Source organism: Solanum stenotomum, chromosome 5 (genome assembly GCF_019186545.1).
Source record: "Solanum stenotomum isolate F172 chromosome 5, ASM1918654v1, whole genome shotgun sequence".
NCBI classification, from domain to species: Eukaryota; Viridiplantae; Streptophyta; class Magnoliopsida; order Solanales; family Solanaceae; genus Solanum; species Solanum stenotomum.
In genome coordinates, this window is record NC_064286.1 from 59,298,351 (window position 1) to 59,320,778 (window position 22,428).

Below are 22,428 nucleotides of genomic sequence, written 5' to 3' on the forward strand. Positions count from 1 at the left end.
TTTTCTTGTAATGTTGAAGGTTGTTTCACATCAGAGTTCATGGATTTCATGGCTTCTCAAAGGAAATACTCAAAATCTGATTCTGGAAATATTTACAACACAAGTAGAGTTATAGAAGGAAAATTCATGAATTTACTTGAAAAAGAACCAATCAAAAGAAATAAAACACAATGGGCTATAGGTCCATTCAATCCAATGAAGATTATTTCCAACAACTATTTATCAATCGATCATCATCATCATCGTCACAAATGTTTGTTATGGCTCGATAAACAATCTCCGAAATCCGCCATATTTATTTCATTTGGTACAACAACTTCACTAAAAGATGAACAAATCGAAGAGCTTTGTATAAGTTTAGAAAAAAGTGGTATAAAGTTTATTTAGGCATTAAGAGATGCTGATAAAGGTGATATTTTTTCTGGTGAAATGAGAAAAATTGAACTACCAAAAGGGTATGAAGAAAGAATTAAAAATAAGGGTATTATAGTAAGAGATTGGGCACCACAATTGGAGATATTAGGACATTTATCAATCGGTGCATTTATGAGTCACTGTGGATGGAATTCGTGCGTGGAAAGCTTATCAATGGGAGTACCTATTATTGCATGGCCCATGCATTCTGATCAACCAAGAAATAGTATTTTAATAACAAAGTTTTTGAAAGTTGGTATAAATATTTTCAATAATTGGGAACGTAGTAGAAATGAAGTGGTGAAATCAAATATTATTGAACATGCAATTGTGACAATAATGTTGAATACTATTGAAGGAAATGAAATTCGTCGGAGAGCGGCGGAGTTAGGGGTGGCTATTCGGAGATCGGTGGTGGAAGGCGGTGTAACGAGGAAGGAATTGGATTCTTTCATCGCTCATATCACTAGATAATAAACACGATTGTTCATCGTTGTCTATTAAATGGTGCATATCCAACTACTCCTCCGTTCCTATTTATATGTTGTTTTTACTAAAATATAAATGTCTCTTAATACTTATCATTTCACAGAATCAATACATAAATAATTGTATTCTTCCTATTTTACCCTTGAGAGTTATTAGACTTAAAAGTATGAATTTAATCAACATAGAAAAACTAAATGATTAATTCATGTTCAGTTATCAATTTATTAATCAAAATAAATTAATTTATATTTATTTATTGAAAACTTGACTTTAAAATAACATAAAAAGTATAATGATAAATTTACATAAATTTGTTATGAGAAATCTAAAATGATAACATACAAATATATAGATTCGACATCTTAAAATCAAGTTAATGCTGGCATGACTTTATGATATAGATTCTCTATTTTCTTTTATATTATACTGACATAGTTTGAACTTTTCCCTTTTTTTTTTTTTTTTTTGATGTTGAAAGTAATTAAATATACTATCTTTATCAGAGTGTATTGCGGGCGGGATGTCGGCATACTAAAATTTGTCCATGTTTTTAAAGGTTTATTTGAATCGAAATTAGAATTTTAAATTTATAATTTTTTATTTTTTAAAAAATATTGAATGGTTCGCTAGTTTCTTTTTCGGTCTCGTATGAGGAGTAAGAGAGGAGCCCGATCCTGGTGCCCCCTCCCCCCGCGACTGTCTGAATTTCACGAGTGAATTGAAAGTAGCATCATTCTATAATAATAATAATAATTAATGCATATTTAAAAAAATTAACAAATATAAATTAAAATTATTAAACTAAAAGATAACACACTGTAAAGGGAGGTGAGTGGGTGAGTGGGGGTGATCTTCTTAATTAACAAGGAACACTTATTTTTGAGATATTCTCTCATCCAATTGATTGACTAGAATTAATATTTTTTTTCACTTAGTTTAATATAGAGTACTCGTGGTATTAAAGGGAAAAAATAATCGTCTTCCTTGATGTGACACACTTTGATTTGACATGATGTTTAATTTTTTTTAAAAAAAATTGTGGTTTAAAACAATTCTTAAAATATTGATGTGATAGTAAATCATTATGTTAAAGGAAATGAAAAATTTTAAAGTTAAATTGCTTCTAAGTCTAGTAAGATAAGGTTGTAACGGATAGGCTTAGATAGATCCCTATTATATCTAATCTATGCAAAAGGGTGAGTAAGTTGTGATGTCTTAGGAGACTATTTCTCCTTAATCTGTGTTGCCTAGTTCTTATAGGACTGTGTTTAGTCTACCTATATATTCATATTGTTGTACATATTTTATGAATTAATATCTCTTACATGGTATTAGAGCCTTTTGTGGTTTAACGACCATTCTTTCTTTCGTTCCAAAAAATAAAAATTCTTTGAATATCAGAAACGACTATTCGAATGGGAGATAATATTGAGAACTCTTCTACCCTGGCAGCTTCAGTTGTTTCAACGAATGCCACGGGAAACTACTATCCTACACCTAATCTCGCTCACCAGTTGCCAGTAAAGCTTACGTCAACAAATTTTTTGCTTTGGAAGACACAATTTCTTCCAAGGATTTGCAGTTGTGGTCTTAACCATTATATTGATGGTAGCGAACCAGCACCACTACGTGTTTTGGATGGTGATAAACCAAATCCTGCATATAAGGTTTGGGTACGTCAAGATCAACTCGTCTTGAGTTGGATAGTCGCTTCAGTTTCAGAAAGTATTCTCCCTCAATTGGTCGGAGCAGAAACAGCTCGTGCAGCTTGGGACAAACTTGTTGCAGCCTATGCTGGTGGATCTAAACCATTGATTCGTGAACTTAAGGCACAATTGCACAACTTGCGTCGTGATAATGCAACTATTGAAAGTTACGTGCAAGGGGCAAAAGTTATTGCTGATAAGTTGGCTGCCTTGCAGCACCCAGTCACTAATGATGATTTAGTCGAGTTTGTTCTTGCCGGATTAGGTTCTGCTTATCGCCCCTTCACAAGGTCGCTTGAATCACGTCACGAAGACATCACCTTTGATGCCCTTTATGGTTTGTTGTTGAATGAAGAAAAACAATTAAAATGTGAAGATGCCAGTACTGTTATTGCCCCAACAGCACAGTACACACAAAGTTCATTCTCTACACATTGTGGACGCGGCAGGGGGCGTACTAATAGGGGTCGTGGACGCTCTTCTAGTCATGGAAGTTTATAACAATCTCAAAGTCAGCATTATGCCACTGCAACTCATTCGAAAACTTATTCAGGAAATCCACCCCTTTCTACTGATTATTCTGGAATTGTCTGCCATATTTGCGAAGGAAAGGGTCATATTGCACGAGTTTGTCCGTCACCTAGGACTATGAATGGAAATCGGGTATCTGGACGTCCTTCTTCAAATCTAGCAAGTACATCTTCCCAAACAACACAAAATTGGTTGATGGATAGTGGCACCACACATCATCTGACATCTGATCTTAACAACCTTGCTATTCACTCAGAATATCATGGTCCTGAAGAAGTTACTCTAGGTAATGGTTCTAAATTGCCTATCTCGCATATTGGTAAAGGATCTCTATATATTTCTGATAAGTCCTATGTTCTTGATAGCCTTCTTCATGTTCCCATTGCTACCCAAAATTTATTGTCTATCAGTTTTTTTACTAATTCTAACCAAGTCTTAATTGAATTTTTTCCTCACTATTTTTTGATTAAGGATTTGGCAACGAAGGCAGCTCTTCACAAAGGACCGAATGAGGGAGGTCTATACTCCCTTCCGATATGGACATCAGTTTCTTCACCATCTTCATATGCTGCTTCACTTGGTGTTTGGCATGCGCGCTTGGCTCATGCGTCTTATCCTATAGTTCGTCGGGCTTTGCCTTCTAGTAAAATTATTTCGTCTAGTTGTGGGTCTTCTAGTTTGTGTCCAATTTGTGCTGTTAACAAGAGTCATAAAATTCCTTTTGTTGATTCTAGTTTTCAGGCCACAGGCCCTTTAGATTTGATTTGTTCGGATGTTTGGGGTCCAGCAGCTGTTATTTCGAATGATGGATACAAATATTATGTTATTTTCTTTGATCATTATAGCAAATACACATGAATCTATTTTCTTAAGTTCAAGTCTGAATTCTTTCCGTTTTTATTCAATTTCGAAAAATTGTGGAAAAATACTTTGGTCGTCCGATTAAGAGCTTTCAAGCAGATTAGGGAGGTGAGTTTCAAGCATTAACTTCTTATTTAAGAGACAATTTCAAGCATATTTGAAGTTTATTATATGCACATTTTTAGTGAATTTCTTAACAAATATACAGAGTTTAGACCAAACTTACTAGGTTTTGCCGAACTCATACCTTCCATGCTATCTCCTCCCCTGCGGCAAGAACATGGGGGAAAAGTTGGTAACAATTCAATATTGACTCTTCAGTCTCTTGTAGCACAAAACTCAAACTGAAAATTAAGAAACTGCAGTCTAAATATATAGTATGATATATTTTGAATTGTGAACACACAACACCTTTTTTTCTACATAAATCCATAGCACAGAGAATTAAGAATATAATTTTTTTGTAACCACTTGTCAGTGGTGTAACAACGACAACAACAGCGTACCAAGTGTATTAAGAAAAAAAACAAAGAAAACGACTGCATACATTACAATTATGAGTTTTCATTGGATTCATGCATTATAAGAGCATCTATGTTTTCATTGGAAGCTGCAGATACTCATAAAACTGCAAAAAAATTCTAAACATTTCCCAATGGCTGAGAACAACACAACAAAAAGCAATGGCCAAATAAGTGTTCAAGATGCACAAGTGGCTGTGGTTATGGTACCACTTCCAGCACAAGGCCATCTCAACCAGCTTCTCCACCTCTCGAGGCTCATCACCTCATATAATATCCCAGTGCACTATGTTGGAGCAACCACTCATATTCGCCAGGTCAAGTTACGTGTCCATGGTTTCGACCCTGTTACTACTAAAAACCTACATTTTCATGAATTTCCTACACCACTTTTAGAAAACCCCCCTCCAAATCCAAATGCTTCTCATAAATTTCCTAACCATGTACTCCCTTTACTTTATGCAACAATCCATTTCCGTGAGCCAGTGTGCTCTCTTGTAAACCAACTCTTAGGCGCCAATCATCGGAGAGTGATTGTTATTTATGATTCTCTGATGACTTGGGTGTTGGAGGATATACCAGCAATTCCAAATGCCGAGTGCTACCGTTTTAATGGTTTCTCAGCTTTCTATATGTTTTCATCGAAGAGCTCGCCATCGGGTTAGAGAAAAGCATGCAAAAGTTCGTTTGGGTTCTCAGAGATGCTGACAAAGGAGATGTTTTTACAGGTGAAGAAAGGAGAGCTCAGCTGCCAGAAGGTTATTAAGAAAGAATAAAAGGAAGAGGAATTATTGAAAGAGATTGGGCACCTCAGTTGGAAATTTTGGCACATCCTTCCACAGGTGGTTTTATGAGTCATTGTGGATGGAATTCGTGCATGGAAAGCATTTCCATGGGAGTTCCTGTAGCAGCCTGGCCAATGCATTCAGATCAACCAAGGAATTCTCAGCTGGTAATAAAGGTCCTGAAAACTGGCCTAACTGTGAGGCATTGGGAACATCGGGATGAATTGGTTGCATCAGAAATAGTTGAAAATGCTGTGAGAACTTTGATGGCTTCACCTGAGGGAGATGAGATGAGGAAGAGAGCATCAGAATTAAGCATTGCTGTCAAACAATCAGTCATGCATGGGGAAGGTTACGGTGTGGAGATGAATTCTTTTATCGCACACATTACTCGAGAACCTTCTCATCTGAATTGACCAATTGATAGCATAAGTGGTTCAACCTATGAGACTTTATCAATGCTCTATCACCATCTGAGTGGGTTCAGTGTCCCCTTTTATGCACATCACTGCATGTATGTTTAAGGATAAAAAGCTTTTCTTTACGAGTTCCTTATATTTTCTAGTATAAATGTAAAGGTCCTCCTTTACTAGCAACTAGTTCTTTTGGCCAGAGATATAAAATATTAGAAGCTGTTTGTGTAATCTTTCAAGAACTTTTTGCTTGTGACTACTGAGTGATATACTATGTATTTTCCATTCTGCCAGACTTCTCATGTTGGTAGGAGTAGCAAATCTTGTAAAGTGTAATTTACATTATCTTCTCAACATTAATACTACTCATATTTTGCATATAGACAAATAAGGAAGAGCTACGGTAAGCTTTCTTGAGAGATTAGATTTGAAATTGCAATTTGCTCTGTTGCAAAAGGAGCTGTAAAAGGGGGGAAATCAGAAGAGTTTGATATAAGGTAGCTCTGCTGGTATCTACTTTGATCTGTATTTCAGATTTAGTGGTAACTGTGGAACATCTTCAATTCCTTGACCAAGTAAGATTGCTAAAGTATTTTTGAATCTTTTGTCTTACATGCTAAAAAAAACCTAAAATACAGGGAAATGTTAGGGGTGCGTCCTTTTTCCGCATCTTGCTAAGGGGAATTTTGGGGCACCGAATTGCTCTTCCTTTATGTTTCAGTGTGGGTTAGTTTAGTCCATATTTCGAATTTGAGACCTCAAAAGATTACCTGCTTAATCAACTATAGTTATATGTATGCTTCATAAGTGACAAAACATAAATAATTAATGGTGTATGCTATTATTATATTTAACAAAAAGCGACATCGTTCATTATAGTACATGATACTTGACTTTTCCAAAGTGAATAGAAAAATGGTATATTTGGAGCAATAATTAGTCATGTGTTTCATTTTATCTGATACTAGCTAGCTATCAAAATTGACACTAAATCCTACTTATAGCATTGACTAATTTAAGTTGCAACCAAAACCCACTATTAGTGGCAACCATTATAGGGATTACCGATGATCAAAATAGCAGGTAAAAACATATTTTCATCTGAAACTTAAATAAGAATAAGCAACAACTGCATATGCCCCTAATATTGACATTTAGTGGCGAGAAATTTTGCCCCAAAAACAAGATACTAGCAACGACTAATTTTGTCACTAAAATATTTTTAGTGGCGACTATTATAGGTATTAGCGGCATTTAAACTTGCCACTAAAACAACTATTGGTGGTGACTATTATAAGTATTAGCAGAGACTATTATGAGCATTAGCGGCGATTAGTCTTGCCACTAGAACGAACTGATAGTCGCGATTATTATATGTATTAGCAGCGACTAGTATAGGTATTACCAGCGACTATGTTTGCCACTAAAACAAACTTTTAGTGGCGACTGATATAAGTATTAACAGCGACTAAGTTTGCCATGAAAACAAACTTTTAGTGGCGACTATTATAGGTATTAGCAGCTACTTATTTTGCCACTAAAACATTCTTTTATTGGCGACTATTATGAGCATTAGCGGCGATTATTCTTGCCACTAAAACAAACTATTAGTGGCGACTATTATATGTATTAGCAGCAAGAACTTTTGCCACTAAAACATTATTTTAGTGGCGACTAGTATAGGTATTACAACAACTAATTTTGCCACCAAACATTCTTTTAGTGCCGACTATTATGAGTATTAGCGGCGATTATTCTTTCCACTAAAACAAACTATTAGTGGCGACTATTATATGTATTAGCAACGACTAAGTAGTGACTTTTCCGTAAGATTGTGACTTTTAAGAAGTGTAAAATAAATAAGAATCTTGATTTGTGATGGCGTCGCATAGGCAGGTCGACTGTTGTAAACAAGTGCAACGTTTATGAAGAGTGGCAAGAGTGGTAACAAAATGAACGGAAAAAGCAGCGGTTGAAGGCTGAAACTATGTTCCTATTGTAGAGGGGGAAGGACAGTTTTGGAAATAAATAAATAAAAAGAGAATCTTTACTTCTGGTGGCACAACGTCACCGGGTTGAGGGTTCTCTTTTACATATATATATTCTTTAATTTAATATAAAATTAGTTTTTTTTTAAAATTAATGATCTGAAACAAATCTTAGAACTTTGTGTAGCGATAAATTATTTCAATTAAGAATAAAAGAAAAAAAAATTAAAGTTAAAATATGCCTAATTATAGAAAGGTGACAACTTTTTTTTTTGTCACGAATTAAAAAGAAAAATATGTCACATTAATTTGAACAAATAAAGTATACAACAATTTCAATATTTTTTAGAAAATAAATGATACTAACGTTTAACTTTCTTTTTTTAATAAAATAAAATAAAACGCAAATAGTAAAGAGATTTTGTGGATCTCCTACCAAACGTTATCTTCAAAGTTGAATCATGTAGTTGAAAATGGATTATATAATTTAATGTTTATTTATAGGTGCATTAGAGCATTAAAGATGAGGTAATTATGTATGACTATAGCCGGTTTGGTCGATCTTTTAAAATCAGCTTATTTTTTTTTAAAAAAAAATATTCAGTGTATTTTTAAAAAATACTTTTTGGAAGTATCAGTTTATTTGAATAATCAATTTGAAAAATATTGTTACTAAAATTAGAACAGTTAGTATTTGACCAAAATTCTAAAAGTGTTTCGAAGGTTAAAATAATTTCGCTTCATGGAAAAACAACTTCTACTTTAGATGAAAACACATATATTTTTCCTAGAAGCTTTGATCAAACACTTCAATTCTCTAAAATACACAGCATTAGCAACAACTACATAACAAATTTTATCTCATAAGTGGACTCTAAAGAAGGTGGTCTGTTTGCAATTTTATACCTACGATGTGAAGATAGAGATATTGTTATCAATATACCTCAATTCAAGTAAAGTATATAAAAATCAAGTACCCTGAGGACTTCTTATTTCTAATAAACCCTCGGCTCAACTCTTTAAAATAATCACATCTTTTATTTTAAAAAATTTCCAACTTAACTTTCTAAATAATCATTCTTTTTTAAAAAAAAAAACTTCTTATTTCATTGAAACTTGACCAGACTATAAATTAATATTACCTGGTGATGATATCTAGAACTTTCTTTATTGATAACATCAAATAATGGAGAAACTCCAGCAACTGCTTAATATGGACAAAAACTGAAAAGAAAGTCTATAATGTCTGCTCCCATAACAAACATATATAGTATTCTACAAATAATATATTTGTATTTTTTTACAATGAGGATGATGATATTTTTCTTTGGTAGCTAACAACATATTTGTAAATAACATGCCATTATGGTTATTATTCAGTGAATTTCTCGATAAATATACAAAGTTTAGACTAAAGTTACCGAGTTTTGCCGAACATTGCGGCAAGAACATGGGAAAGAGTATGTAATCAACTCAATATTGACTCTCTCCAGTCTCCTTTAGCACAAAACTCAAAAGAAAAACTAAGAAGCTGCAGTCCAAACATATAGTATGTTAATATTTGAATTGTGAACATACAACAGTATGTTTTCTACATAAATTCATAGTATAACTTTTTTCGTAACCACTTGTCGGTAGTTCTACAACAACAATAACATACCCAGTGTAATCCCACTTGTCGGTGGTTTTACTACGAAAAAACAAAGAGATTTGATTGTGATTGCATAGAGATGCCTGCTCATTTTGTTGAGAAGGTATCCTATTAATGATTTAAAGTTTTTTAGCAGCCCACCAGCAAGTACAAGTTGTCATTGGACTCATGCATTATAAAAGAATATATGTTTTCACCTAGACTACATGTAACTCAAGACACTTCAGAAGCTCAGATACTCATAAAACTGCAAAAATTTCAAAACATTTCCCAATGGCTGAGAACTACACAACAAAAAGAAATGGCGAAATAAGTGTTCAAGATGCACAAGTGGCTGTGGTTATGGTGCCACTTTCAGCACAAGGCCATCTCAACCAGCTTCTCCACCTCTCGAGGCTCATCACCTCATATAATATTCCAGTCCATTATGTTGGAGCAACCACTCATATTCGCCAGGCTAAGTTTCGTGTCCATGGTTTCAACCCTGTCACAGCTAAAAACCTATATTTTCACGAATTCCCTACACCACCTTTTGAAAATCCCCCTCCAAATCCTAATGCTTCAAATAAATTTCCTAACCAATTAATCCCTTCATTTTATGCAACGATCCATCTCCGTGAGCCAGTTTGCTCTCTTGTACGCCAACTACTAGGCGCCAATCATCGGAGAGTGATTGTTATTTATGATTCTATGATGACTTGGGTGGTAGAGGATGTACCAGCAATTCCAAATGCTGAGTGCTACCGTTTTAATAGTATCTCAGCTTTCCATACGTTTTCATGCATCTGGGAATCCAGAGGAAAACCTTTACAAGCTGGAACTGAAATATTTGAGGACATTTCATCAAACAAAAACTGTGCTACCCCAGAGTTATGGGAATTATGGAGTAAACAAAAATCCCTTGAAGGGAAAATTAGCTCTGGAGAACTTTTCAATTCATCCAGAGTAATAGAAGGTTTATACCTTGATTTAGTAGCTAAAGAAATTAATGGCTTAAACCTATGGGCTTTTGGTCCATTCAATCCGTTGTTGCTGACTGAGCAGAACAACGATTCAAATAAACGTCACAAAACCTTGGATTGGCTTAACAAACAAGAACCTGACTCGGTGATATATGTGTCTTTTGGAACATCTACTTCTCTGTCGAATCAAGAAATTGAACAACTCGCCATTGGGTTAGAGAAAAGCCTGCAAAAGTTCATTTGGGTTCTCAGAGATGCTGACAAAGGAGATGTTTTTGCAGGTGAAGAAAGGAGAGCTCGGCTGCCGGAAGGTTATGAAGAAAGAATAAAAGGAAGAGGAATTATTGTAAGAGATTGGGCACCTCAGTTGGAAATTTTGGCACATCCTTTCACAGGTGGTTTTATGAGTCATTGCGGATGGAATTCGTGCATGGAAAGCATTTCCATGGGAGTTCCTATAGCAGCCTGGCCAATGCATTCAGATCAACCAAGGAATTCTCAGCTGGTAACAAAGTTCCTGAAAATTGGCCTAAATTTGAGACATGGGGCACGTAAGGATGAATTGGTTACATCAGAAATAGTTGAAGATGCTGTGAGAACTTTGATGGCTTCACCTGAGGGAGGTGAGATGAGGAAGAGAGCATCAGAATTAAGTGTTGCTGTCAAACAATCAGTCATGGATGGGGAAGGTAATGGTACAGAGATGGATTCTTTTATCACACACATCACTCGATAACTTCTCATTTGTATTGAACAATTGGTTGCACACTACCATCTAGTTAACATAAGTGATGCAACCTATGACACTGTATGATGCTCTATCACCATCGAAGTGGGTTCAGTGTCCACCCTACTGGCACCCCTTTATGCACATCACGGCATGTATGTTGAGGATAAAAACCTTTCCTTTATGAGTTCTTTGTATTTTCTAATATAAAAGTGGATGTCCTCCCAGATAAATAAAATATTGGATGCTGTTTGAGTATTCTTACAAGAACTTTTTGCTTGTGACCTGAATAACATAGTAGTATATTCTTTTAGGACTTTTATAGATTCTTGTCTTTAATTCTGTGACCTTGTATTTGATATTCTGTCAGACTTCTCATGTTGGTAGGAGTAGACAATCTTTTTAAGTGTACTCGACAATATTTTCTCAACATTTATAGAATACTCTTTTTTGCATCAAGACAAATAAGGAAGAGCTCTGGTATTCTATGAAGTTGTTCAACTAAAATATGAATCACTTTGTAACTATACTAACTTTTAACCTTTCACAACACTTTTTCAAATCTTACGATGACAAATTAAATAGTTAAAATGATCCATGAAGCTGTCAAAAAATCAGAAGAGTTTGACACAAGGTAGCTCTGCTTGTATCTATTTTCATCTGAAGATGCTTATTTCAGATTTATTAAGTGGTCAAATTAGTGGGTGATTGAGGAAGGTCTTCGACTCCTTGATCAACTAAGATTGCTAAGCATTTTTTAATCTTCTGTGTCTTACCCTCTAAAAACAAGCTAAATTACAGGAAAATACTACATACTGCAGTCTATTATGACTGCTCCTTGACTAAAGTTTGCTCCATTATGTAATACTCCTACTATATTGTCCTACGATAAAAGAATCTGAAGATAGCAGTGTTTATAAGAACCACAAAACTAATATTGATATTTCTTTGATTCTTGCATTTGAAATAAACTAATACTTGATTTTTATAATTATGATGATGAGGATGTAAATTCGACTGAGATTACAATGACAACTATCTCTCATACTTATGTGGGTGTATACTTTTTTTTTCTTCAAATAATATTTTGTATGGCCTGCCTTTGCTGATGTTTTTTCCTCCATTTTACATAAAACACAACCAATTGCTATTGGTTTTACTGATAGACAACAAAGGATTTGATTGTGACTACTTTAAGTAATATGTTTTGCAGCAATATGCCAAATAAGAGAAGTTTAAAAGATATTGAAATTTTTTAATGCATGAATCCAATAAGATAATTCTAGTTGTTGGATTCATGCATTAGACATAATCCTTATAAGATCAGCTATGTTTTTCTCCTACATAACTCAAGCACTTCAGAAACGGCAGACACTCATCAAACTACAAAATTTCTAAGCATTTCCCAATGGCCGAGAACTACCCCATAAAAAGCGATGGCAAAAAGGGTGTTCGGGATGCACAAGTGGCAGTGGTTATGGTGCCACTTTCAGCACAAGGCCATCTCAACCAGCTTCTCCACCTCTCGAGGCTCATCACCTTGTATAATATCCCAGTCCATTATGTTGGAGCAACCACTCATATTCGCCAGGCTAAGTTTCGTGTGTCATGGTTTCGATCCTGTCACAGCTAAAAACCTATATTTTCATGAATTCCCTACACCACCTTTTGAAAATCCCCCTCCAAATCCTAATGCTTCAAATAAATTTCCTAACCAATTAATCCCTTAATTTTATGCAACAATCCATCTCAGTGAGCCAGTGTACTCTCTTGTAAGCCAACTCTTAGGCGCCAATCATCGGAGAGTGATTGTTATTTATGATTCTATGATGACTTGGGTAGTAGAGGATTTGCCAGCAATTCCAAATGCTGAGTGCTACTGTTTTAATAGTATCTCAGCTTTCCATACGTTTTCATGCATCTGGGAATCCAGAGGAAAACCTTTACAAGCTGGAACTGAAATATTTGAGGGCATTTCATCAAACAAAAACTGTGTTACCCCAGAGTTATGGGAATTATGGAGGAAACAAGAAGCCCTAATGAGGAAAGTTAGCTCCGGAGAACTTTACAATTCATCTAGAGTAATAGAAGGTTTATACCTTGATTTAGTAGCCAAAGAAAATGATGGACTAAACCAATGGGCTCTTGGTCCATTCAATCCGCTGTTCTCTGAGCAGAACAAAAACTCAAATAAACACCATCAAACCCTGTATTGGCTTGACAAACAAGAAACAAACTCGGTAATATATGTGTCTTTTGGAACAACTACTTCCTTGTCGAATGAAGAAATCGAAGAACTCGCTGTTGGATTAGAGAAAAGTATGCAAAAGTTCATTTGGGTCCTCAGAGATGCTGACAAAGGAGATGTGTTTGCAGGTGAAGAAAGAAGAGCTCAATTGCCTGATGGTTATGAAGAGACGCTAAAAGGAAGAGGAATTATTGTAAGAGATTGGGCACCTCAGTTGGAAATTTTGGCACATCCTTCCACAGGTGGTTTTATGAGTCATTGCGGATGGAATTCGTGCATGGAAAGCATTTCTATGGGAGTTCCTATAGCAGCTTGGCCAATGCATTCAGATCAACCAAGGAATTCTCAGTTAGTAACTAAGTTCCTAAAAATTGGCCTAATTGTGAGGCATTGGGCATGTCGAGATGAATTGGTTACATCAGAAATAGTTGAAAATGCTGTAAGAACTTTGATGGCTTCACCTGAGGGAGATGAAATGAGGAAGAGAGCATCAGAATTAAGTAATGTTGTCAAACAATCAGTGGTGGATGGGGGTGTTAACCATGAGGAGATGGATTCTTTTATCACTCACGTTACTCGATAAGTTTCCCATCTAGATTAGTCATCGAACTAAGCATTTATTGCATGAAAGTGTGGCTTTGATGAAGTCAGTTATGAAAAATTGGTAATTCAATCATACTTAGAGGACACTAATGTATTTTTCTTTATATTTTACTTTCTTCATTTTGTCTATGTTCCACCAAAATCATAGCTTATACTTCAACAACCATCTTTCTCTCTCTCTCTCTCTCTCTCTGTGTTTCTCTCTTTGTTGTAGGGTGGCGTCCGGTTGAGTGAGGATTAATATATGTGTAATATTAGTTATCCGTGAAACACATAATTTTACTTGTATTTTTCCTTTACTAAAATTTTAAAGAGTTTTTTAGCAGGATAATAAATTACAACAACATTGCCGGCCACTAGCTAGGCCAATATCCCTGTGAATCAAATATGTGAGAAATGAGGCATTCCTCTGTTCTCCTTAACATTAACTTCATAGATCCAAAATATACGTATACTGTAATATCTAGTAACAGTTAGTCCTTGTTTCATTTCTCTACAAGGTCCAACTTGATATATTCTGTTGTGAATCAAGTCGACTTTGTACGGGCTTATGTGCTAGAAGTAGCGAATGAGGCTGATTTGGATGGGATAATTGGGCCGCATAAAATATTAGAGAGTTTTATTTGGGATTCAGGCCCAATTATCAATTGGTTAAATAGGAATAGGGGTTAGACAGAAAGGTTATGCGTATTATGAAGAAACTGTCTTTTCCTCTCATCTTCTTTCTAGAGTCTTAATTTCTCATCCTCATTCTTATCTCTATCTTTAGTTACTTGTTATTTCAGTACTTCTCTTTGTAATTCAAGTGTTGTTATTATAATTTGGTTATCAATGGATATAAGGTTTATGTATCTGTATTGAGAATTCGGGTTTGTTCATATTCGTTTTTCTTACTCACCAAAGAGCCCAAGTTCAAATCTTAGCACATTCTTTTGTCTTTTATTGATTTCTCGGTCTTCTATGCGACTAGCCAAGTAGTCATATTCATTCCTGTTGACGCGAATAGGAACAAAAGAGAAGAAAATGACATTTACAGAAGATGATTCAGGGTTGAATACTTCAATCCCATCAGCTAATCTAAGCAAGAACATGGAACTAAAGGAGGATCTTTATCCAGCAGTGTAAGTTCTACACTATGGTCCTTAATGTGCTCCATATCTATCAAATTTTCCTCGTATACCAAACACATCGAATACAGGATTGAACTGAATCAAACTAATAAATTAACAAGTAACTATGAATGTGGTTTAGAATTTAAGTATAGAAGGCAGCCATAACATTTTGTACCTGAAAAGCAGCAGGGGAGGGTGCTTGAGCTCGAGTATTAGGAGTTATGGTTGTCCTGCAATCAATTTGGCAAACTGGGAATCAATCTTTTAACTCCTTAAACACCATCTTCTCCTAGACTTCATCCATTTTCACAATTCTATGTCCATTTACTGCATTCTTTATATCAAATCAGGAGCACAAGTACTCTTTTTGGTGTTTTTTTTCTCTCAGTCATTTTGTCAAGCACCTTGAGTGCTTTGTAAAAAATCTTAGCATACAATCTCAACAATTCTTTGCATTCCAACAATTTTTTCAAATTTATCTTTTAGGATAAAAATTTAAACTTGATCCATTCAACTTAACATTCAATTTATTACTACATTTTTAAAATTGTGAGTTCAAAATTTAACATTCACTAAACATCACACATTTTTTCTTTGAAACTTTGCTGTGATTTGTCAACGCCAACTTTAAATATGTTTTATTAAAATTGTGAACTTGATAAGATTAAACTTTAGATATTTTTAACTAAGTTGTGGTATTAAATTTCCATTTTATTACATTATATATTATATGCTATTAGACGGGATTAAGATTTGCAGTTTATGAATTTTAAATTTGTTATGAGCTCATAATTTATCTTAATTATTGCAATTAAGTATTTATATATATTTAATAATCTTTTAATATAAATATAAAATATAAATAAAAATTATTGAATTTGCCTGAATAGTGCCTTGTAGCTATTATATATACCCAAAAATAGTAAAAACAACTTCCAATTGAGGAAATAGATTCCCACCAATTTTCTTGTATTAATAATTTATTATTTATATTTTTGACTTTTTTTAAACTTTAAAATAATGTGTGTATTAAGTAAATTTTTTAGGCCATCGCTATATTGACACTTTGACTCAAAAGATATTAAAGGGGAATTGATTTTGAATCATAGATAACTAGCATTCAAACCAATTGAGTCATCCTAAAGGGTTTTCTCGACATTATTAATCATTTAATTATTCATTAAATTTGTACAACTACTCATATGACCATATATATATATATATATAGCTAGTCAATTAATTTCTTGGTCGATTGTTTTATTTATTAGAACTAATAAAAAAATAACTAGTATTGATTTTTTTAAAATGGAATAATTTCCACCTTTAATTTTGAGTCCTTCCCACTTGGACCCTCCATATGTTGATATCTCTTCTGAGGTTTGATATATCAAAAGAGATCTTTTTTGAAATTCGATTAATTTGGATTTGTGGCGTCATAAAATTCCACTTTTAAGATAAAATGTTATTTCTCAAAGGTGATTTCACATTAAGGGTTTGAATTCAAGACATTTAATTAAAGATGAATGAGTACCAATTAACCACGCGAGCGCTAATCCTTGTTGGTTCAAACTATATTCTCTTCATTTTAATTATTTGTTCGGTTTTGACTTGACGCGAGGTAAAGAAATTTCTTGAATTTTCTGATTTTAAATTAAAGATGCGTAGAATGTATCAAAATGTTTTTAATCTTATATAAGTCGTGTATAAAGTTAAATTAACGAATATTCAAAAAAGAAAAGAGAAATTAATTTTTAAACAAACTAAAAAGAAAAGTAGAACAAATAAATTGAAACTCCGAAAGTACTGTGAATACAGAATACCATTGAATAATGTTCCGGACATTTAATTTTGTGCATGGGCATGCCTTCTAGAAAATTAGCATTATATCCAAAAATAGCAAATCACTTCCAATTCAGGAAATAGGTTCCCATAACTATTGGACTTTAATTTCTTGAATATAAATAATTTTATCTTTCGATGATTGGTGTTATTGAATACTCCTATAATTGGTGTTATTGAATACTCTTATAATTTAATTTTTTTTCGACGTTATACTCACATTGAAGCCTGGCTAAATTTGAATTGACATCGAGAAAATGTTCCCTATCAAAGGCAGTCGATTTCATACCCAAAAAGACTTGAATCGGAAACCTCTGATTAAGAATAAAGGAATACTTATTTACTTTATCAAAACGACACAACCCTTGTTGGTATTATTTAGTTATTATTCATTAAATTTATCCAACTACTCATATATGGCCATATATAGCTAGTTTAATTAATTTCTTGGTCCATCGCTTTATTACTTTGAACTTACATATTTTTATTTTTATTTTAAATAAAATAATAGTTGAAGTGGAATAATTTCCACGTGGACCCAATAAAGTATAGTATAATATAGGGAAAAATAAATCAATTAATTGCCAACTTCAATTTGATTTTTTCTTCATATATAGTATACAGTATAAAATTGGAAAAAAGGAGACAAAAAATTTTAAGTTGACAATAAGATTCTGAAGATTTATTGCTAAACTTCCAATCACTATTGAAATAGAAAATAATAACCGTATCTATAAATTTTATAGCTAAACAATAAAATTTATCGCTAATTTTATTTGATGATGGACTAGTGAAGAATTATTAAAAAATAATTAGTTATAAATACCTTGTAATGAATTAATAATAAAGTTCATACTTAATTTCAATTTACATAAAACGACAACCCCAAAAAGTTATTTTCCTTTTGAGGTGTCAATCATTTTCCATCACTCACCTCATGGAACTGTTACAGGACTGATACGAAAAAATCAAAAGGCATCACTATAAAGTACATAAAATTCGGCGGTCGACATTAAAATGCCGTGATTCCTTAATTAAAAGTCTCGAATTTGAATTTTAATGTGTGAATTTTTTTTATAGGAAGTGTTTTTTTGTCAAGTGAAGTCTTATGAGATACAAATTTAAATTAATCAAACTTTAATATAGATATCAAACACTGATACGGTGACATTTTATTTTTTGGGTCGACACATTTGTTACCATTAGTAGTACTTTTTAAAAAGTCGAATCCATTGAACAAAGACAACCGATCTTATCAATTAGAATTTTTTATTTGATGTACTATGGGACTTGTAAATTTGACACATGTATATTTGACTTGTTGTCGAGTATATTACACATGAATGGTTTATAATATTTGCAACTTATTGACACAAATAAAGTTCCCATAAAAAAAAAAAACACTATTAGAATATGATCTTTCACCAAACAAAAAATAAGTTTACCTTTTCTTCATCATCATCATGTTTTCAATGAGTTTAAAATTGAACAAACAAAAGGAATCCAATATCTTTATAGACTTTTACGATTTTGAATATAATGATATTAATTCAATTATCGTTAATTAAATATGTTTGCGAAGGAAAGTTTCAATTGAAAGTACTACTCATCAACTTATTCATACAAATTAAGTCGTTAAGATAATCTTGAGATTAAGTAAGATTGGATTAGGAATTAATTAATCTTGAGAAGTCATACTATTAATTTGAAGCATAAAAGCATGCACGCACTTTTTATCTTCTCTTTAATTTAAATTATGTAAAGTTTTAAATGAGATATTCACAAATTACTCTTTTCTAATATATGTGTACTATATATCCTCTCATATGCAATTGTTTCCATCAATTTATCTTTTCTAATATATTGTGTACTTTATATCCTCTTATATGCAATTGTTTCCATCAATTTATCCAAAAGTACTTAGATATTTATACCTTTTTTTGTTGAACGGTTACAAGAATAAAACACCAAGAAGCTCTTTTAAACAATCACATAAAAAACATCAATCAATAAAGTCATATTACTATTACTAACAACATACTCAATGTAATTTCACGACCATCAATAAAAATAAAATTATCCTCTCTGTCAAATATTGTTACTACTACAACAACATATCCAGTATACATAAGTGATATTGTCTGGGGATGACAGGCTGGCTATATACACTGACATGATCTTTACTTTTGTGAAGTAAAGAAAAATTGTTTTAGAAGTAGGAGTGCAAAAATTAAATATGACATCAACATTCAACCCTCTCTAGGTCATATTTTTATATATATATAATACACACAAACAATACTAATAAATTATAGTATATAGTATTGCATATTCAATATGGCAACCAAAAATGAAGTAGTTGTTGTTATTGTGCCATTTCCAGCACAAGGTCATCTCAATCAACTTCTTCATTTTTCATCTCTTATTTCATCTTACAAAAATATTCAAGTCCATTATGTTAGTACAAAAATTCATACTAGACAAGCCAAAATTAGAGCTCATGGTTTATTAAACCCTAGTTCTTCTTCCAATAATAATATTATTCATTTTCATGAATTTTCAACACCTTCATTTCCATCACCACCACCAAACCCTAATTCAAATATAAAATTTCCTTCACATCTTCAACCTTCATTCGAATCATCGTATCATCTACGAAGCCCTGTGGCTTCACTTCTACGATCTTTATCATCGATTGCACGTCGAGTTGTTGTTGTTCATGATTCTTTAATGGCTTATGTTGTTCAAGATTTCACTTCATTACCAAATGTTGAGTCTTATAACTTTCATAGTGTTTCTGCTTTTACTATCTTTTTGTTCTTATGGGAATCTATGGGAAAACCTTTCCCTATTGAGGCTGAAATACTAGACAATCTACCATCTCTTGAAGGTTAGTTTTCTTTATTAATAATATTTTTGTCAAACACCTAAGTGGATCATATTTGTAAGTTATGTATACTATATGGTGTAAAAAAATACTCACACAATCAGATCACATCGATTATAATTAGGGAATTGCATATTGTTGTATTGTCATGTGTTGTAATCAACATGTGTCGATTTCATCTAAAAACTTTAACTATTAGATGAAGAAGTTGAACAATTAGATTAGAAGTCCTAAGTTCGAGTTTATCGTCATTCATTATGCTTATATAATCCCACGAGAAAAAGAATTAGGCTTCCAAGTGAATAAAAGTGTGTTCTCTCTCCCTACATCTACTTAAATTAAAGACAAGATGGTCCCACAATTCCATACATGTATTGATTTAATAGTGTGCTCTCTCTAACAACTTAAGCTTTTAGATGAAATACGCACACACTTCATGAACATATGGTATCAGAGAAGGCAGGGTCCTGAAATCGAACCTCACCGCCACCCATATAAAAAAAAATCCACGTACTTGACCCATGGAAAAAAAAACCAAGCACGCACGTGAGGGGTTGTACGTGTTGAGAATATAATTAAATAATAAATATCACGTGTTAGCTCTCTCTAAGAACTTAAACTTTTAGATGAGATGATTACACACTTCAACATGTAAACTAGAAGGATGATATGATATTTATTTTGTTACATATATACCATCTCTTATATTTATTTTTCTTGTAATGTTGAAGGTTGTTTCACATCAGAGTTCATGGATTTCATGGCTTCTCAAAGGAAATACTCAAAATCTGATTCTGGAAATATTTACAACACAAGTAGAGTTATAGAAGGAAAATTCATGAATTTACTTGAAAAAGAACCAATCAAAAGAAATAAAACACAATGGGCTATAGGTCCATTCAATCCAATGAAGATTACTACCAACAACTATTTATCAATCGATCATCATCATCATCATCGTCACAAATGTTTGTTATGGCTCGATAAACAATCTCCGAAATCCGCCATATTTATTTCATTTGGTACAACAACTTCACTAAAAGATGAACAAATCGAAGAGCTTTGTATAGGTTTAGAAAAAAGTGGTATAAAGTTTATTTGGGCATTAAGAGATGCTGATAAAGGTGATATTTTTTCTGGTGAAATGAGAAAAATTGAACTACCAAAAGGGTATGAAGAAAGAATTAAAAATAAGGGTATTATAGTAAGGGATTGGGCACCACAATTGGAGATATTAGGACATTTATCAATCGGTGCGTTTATGAGTCACTGTGGATGGAATTCGTGCGTGGAAAGTTTATCAATGGGAGTACCTATTATTGCATGGCCCATGCATTCTGATCAACCAAGAAATAGTATTTTAATAACAAAGTTTTTGAAAGTTGGTATAAATATTTTCAATAATTGGGAACGTAGTAGAAATGAAGTGGTGAAATCAAATATTATTGAACATGTAATTGTGACAATAATGTTGAATAATATTGAAGGAAATGAAATTCGTCGGAGAGCGGCGGAGTTAGGGGTGGCTATTCAGAGATCGGTGGTGGAAGGCGGTGTAACGAGGAAGGAATTGGATTCTTTCATCGCTCATATCACTAGATAATAAACACGATTGTTCATCGTCGTCTATTAATGGTGCATATTCAATTACTCCTCCGTTCCTATTTATATGTTGTTTTTACTAAAAAATAGATGTCTCTTAATATTTATCATTTCACAGAATCAATACATAAATAATAGTATTCTTCCTATTTTAGCCTTGAAAGTATGAATTTAATCAACATAGGAAAACTAAATGATTAATTTATGTTCATTTATCAATTTATTAATTAAAATAAATTAATTTATATTTATTTATTGAAAACTTGACTTTATAATAACATAAAAAGTATAATGATAAATTTACATAAATCTTTTTATGAGAAATCTATAATGATAACATATTCGACATCTTAAAATCAAGTTAATGCTGGCATGACTTTATGATATAGATTCTCTATTTTCTTTTATATTATACTGACATAGTTTGGACTTTTCCCATTTCTTTTTTTTTTTTTTTTGATGTTGAAAGTAATTAAATATACTATCTTTATCAGAGTGTATTGCGGGCGGGATGTCGGCATACTAAAATTTGTCCATGTTTTTAAAGGTTTATTCGACCGAAATTAGAATTTTAAATTTATAAATTTTTATTTTTTAAAAAATATTGAATGGTTCGCTAGTTTCTTTTTCGGTCTCGTATGAGGAGTAAGAGAGGAGCCCGATCCTGGTGCCCCTTCCCCCTGCGACTGTCTGAATTTCACGAGTGAATTGAAAGTAGCATTATTCTATAATAATAATAATAATTAATGCATATTTAAAAAATTATCAAATATAAATTAAAATTATTAAACTAAAAGATAACACACTATAAACGGAGGTGAGTGGATGAGTGGGGGTGATCTTCTTAATTAACGAGGAGCACTTATTTTTGAGATATTCTCTCATCCAATTGATTGACTAGAATTAATAGTTTTTTTCACTTAGTTTAAGATAGAGTACTCGTGGTATTAAAGGGGAAAAATAATCGTCTTGTTTGATGTGACACGCTTTGATTTGACATGATATTTAATTATTTTTTTTTAAAATTATGGTTTAAAATAATTTTTAAAATATTGATGTGATCGTAAATCATTATGTTAAAGGAAATGA

The 22,428-nt window shown here is 32.9% G+C and overlaps 3 protein-coding genes and 2 pseudogenes across 3 annotated transcripts; all 5 read left to right on the forward strand.

Moving 5' to 3' along the window:
• Positions 1-6,015, forward strand: part of LOC125865089 (zeatin O-glucosyltransferase-like) — a 34,132-nt pseudogene extending 28,117 nt beyond the window's left edge.
• LOC125864197 (zeatin O-glucosyltransferase-like) lies at positions 4,565-5,187 on the forward strand. The gene has a single exon (XM_049544110.1). It carries the CDS (start codon positions 4,657-4,659, stop codon positions 5,185-5,187), a length of 531 nt encoding a protein of 176 aa, XP_049400067.1. The 5' UTR covers positions 4,565-4,656.
• A 3,495-nt stretch (positions 6,016-9,510) lies between the features above and the next one.
• LOC125865090 (zeatin O-glucosyltransferase-like) lies at positions 9,511-11,339 on the forward strand. The gene has a single exon (XM_049545261.1). The coding sequence runs from the start codon at positions 9,633-9,635 to the stop codon at positions 11,055-11,057; it is 1,425 nt and encodes a 474-aa protein (XP_049401218.1). The 5' UTR covers positions 9,511-9,632; the 3' UTR covers positions 11,058-11,339.
• Positions 11,340-12,456: 1,117 nt separating this feature from the next.
• On the forward strand, positions 12,457-13,879 carry LOC125865095 (zeatin O-glucosyltransferase-like; annotated as a pseudogene).
• A 5,308-nt stretch (positions 13,880-19,187) lies between these two features.
• Positions 19,188-21,340, forward strand: LOC125865666 (zeatin O-glucosyltransferase-like). The gene is made up of 2 exons (XM_049545871.1): positions 19,188-19,740; positions 20,469-21,340. Exons 1-2 carry the CDS (start codon positions 19,188-19,190, stop codon positions 21,338-21,340), a joined length of 1,425 nt encoding a protein of 474 aa, XP_049401828.1.
• The last annotated feature ends 1,088 nt before the right edge of the window (positions 21,341-22,428 follow it).

Excerpts from the sequence above, each read along its gene's own strand:
- LOC125864197 (XM_049544110.1), top strand. The coding sequence starts at position 4,657 with ATGGCTGAGAACAACACAACAAAAAGCAATGGCCAAATAAGTGTTCAA.
- LOC125865090 (XM_049545261.1), top strand. The coding sequence starts at position 9,633 with ATGGCTGAGAACTACACAACAAAAAGAAATGGCGAAATAAGTGTTCAA.
- LOC125865666 (XM_049545871.1), top strand. The coding sequence starts at position 19,188 with ATGGCAACCAAAAATGAAGTAGTTGTTGTTATTGTGCCATTTCCAGCA. Across the intron at positions 19,741-20,468 it reads CAATCTACCATCTCTTGAAG|GTTGTTTCACATCAGAGTTC; the intron begins GTTAGTTTTCTT and ends GTAATGTTGAAG.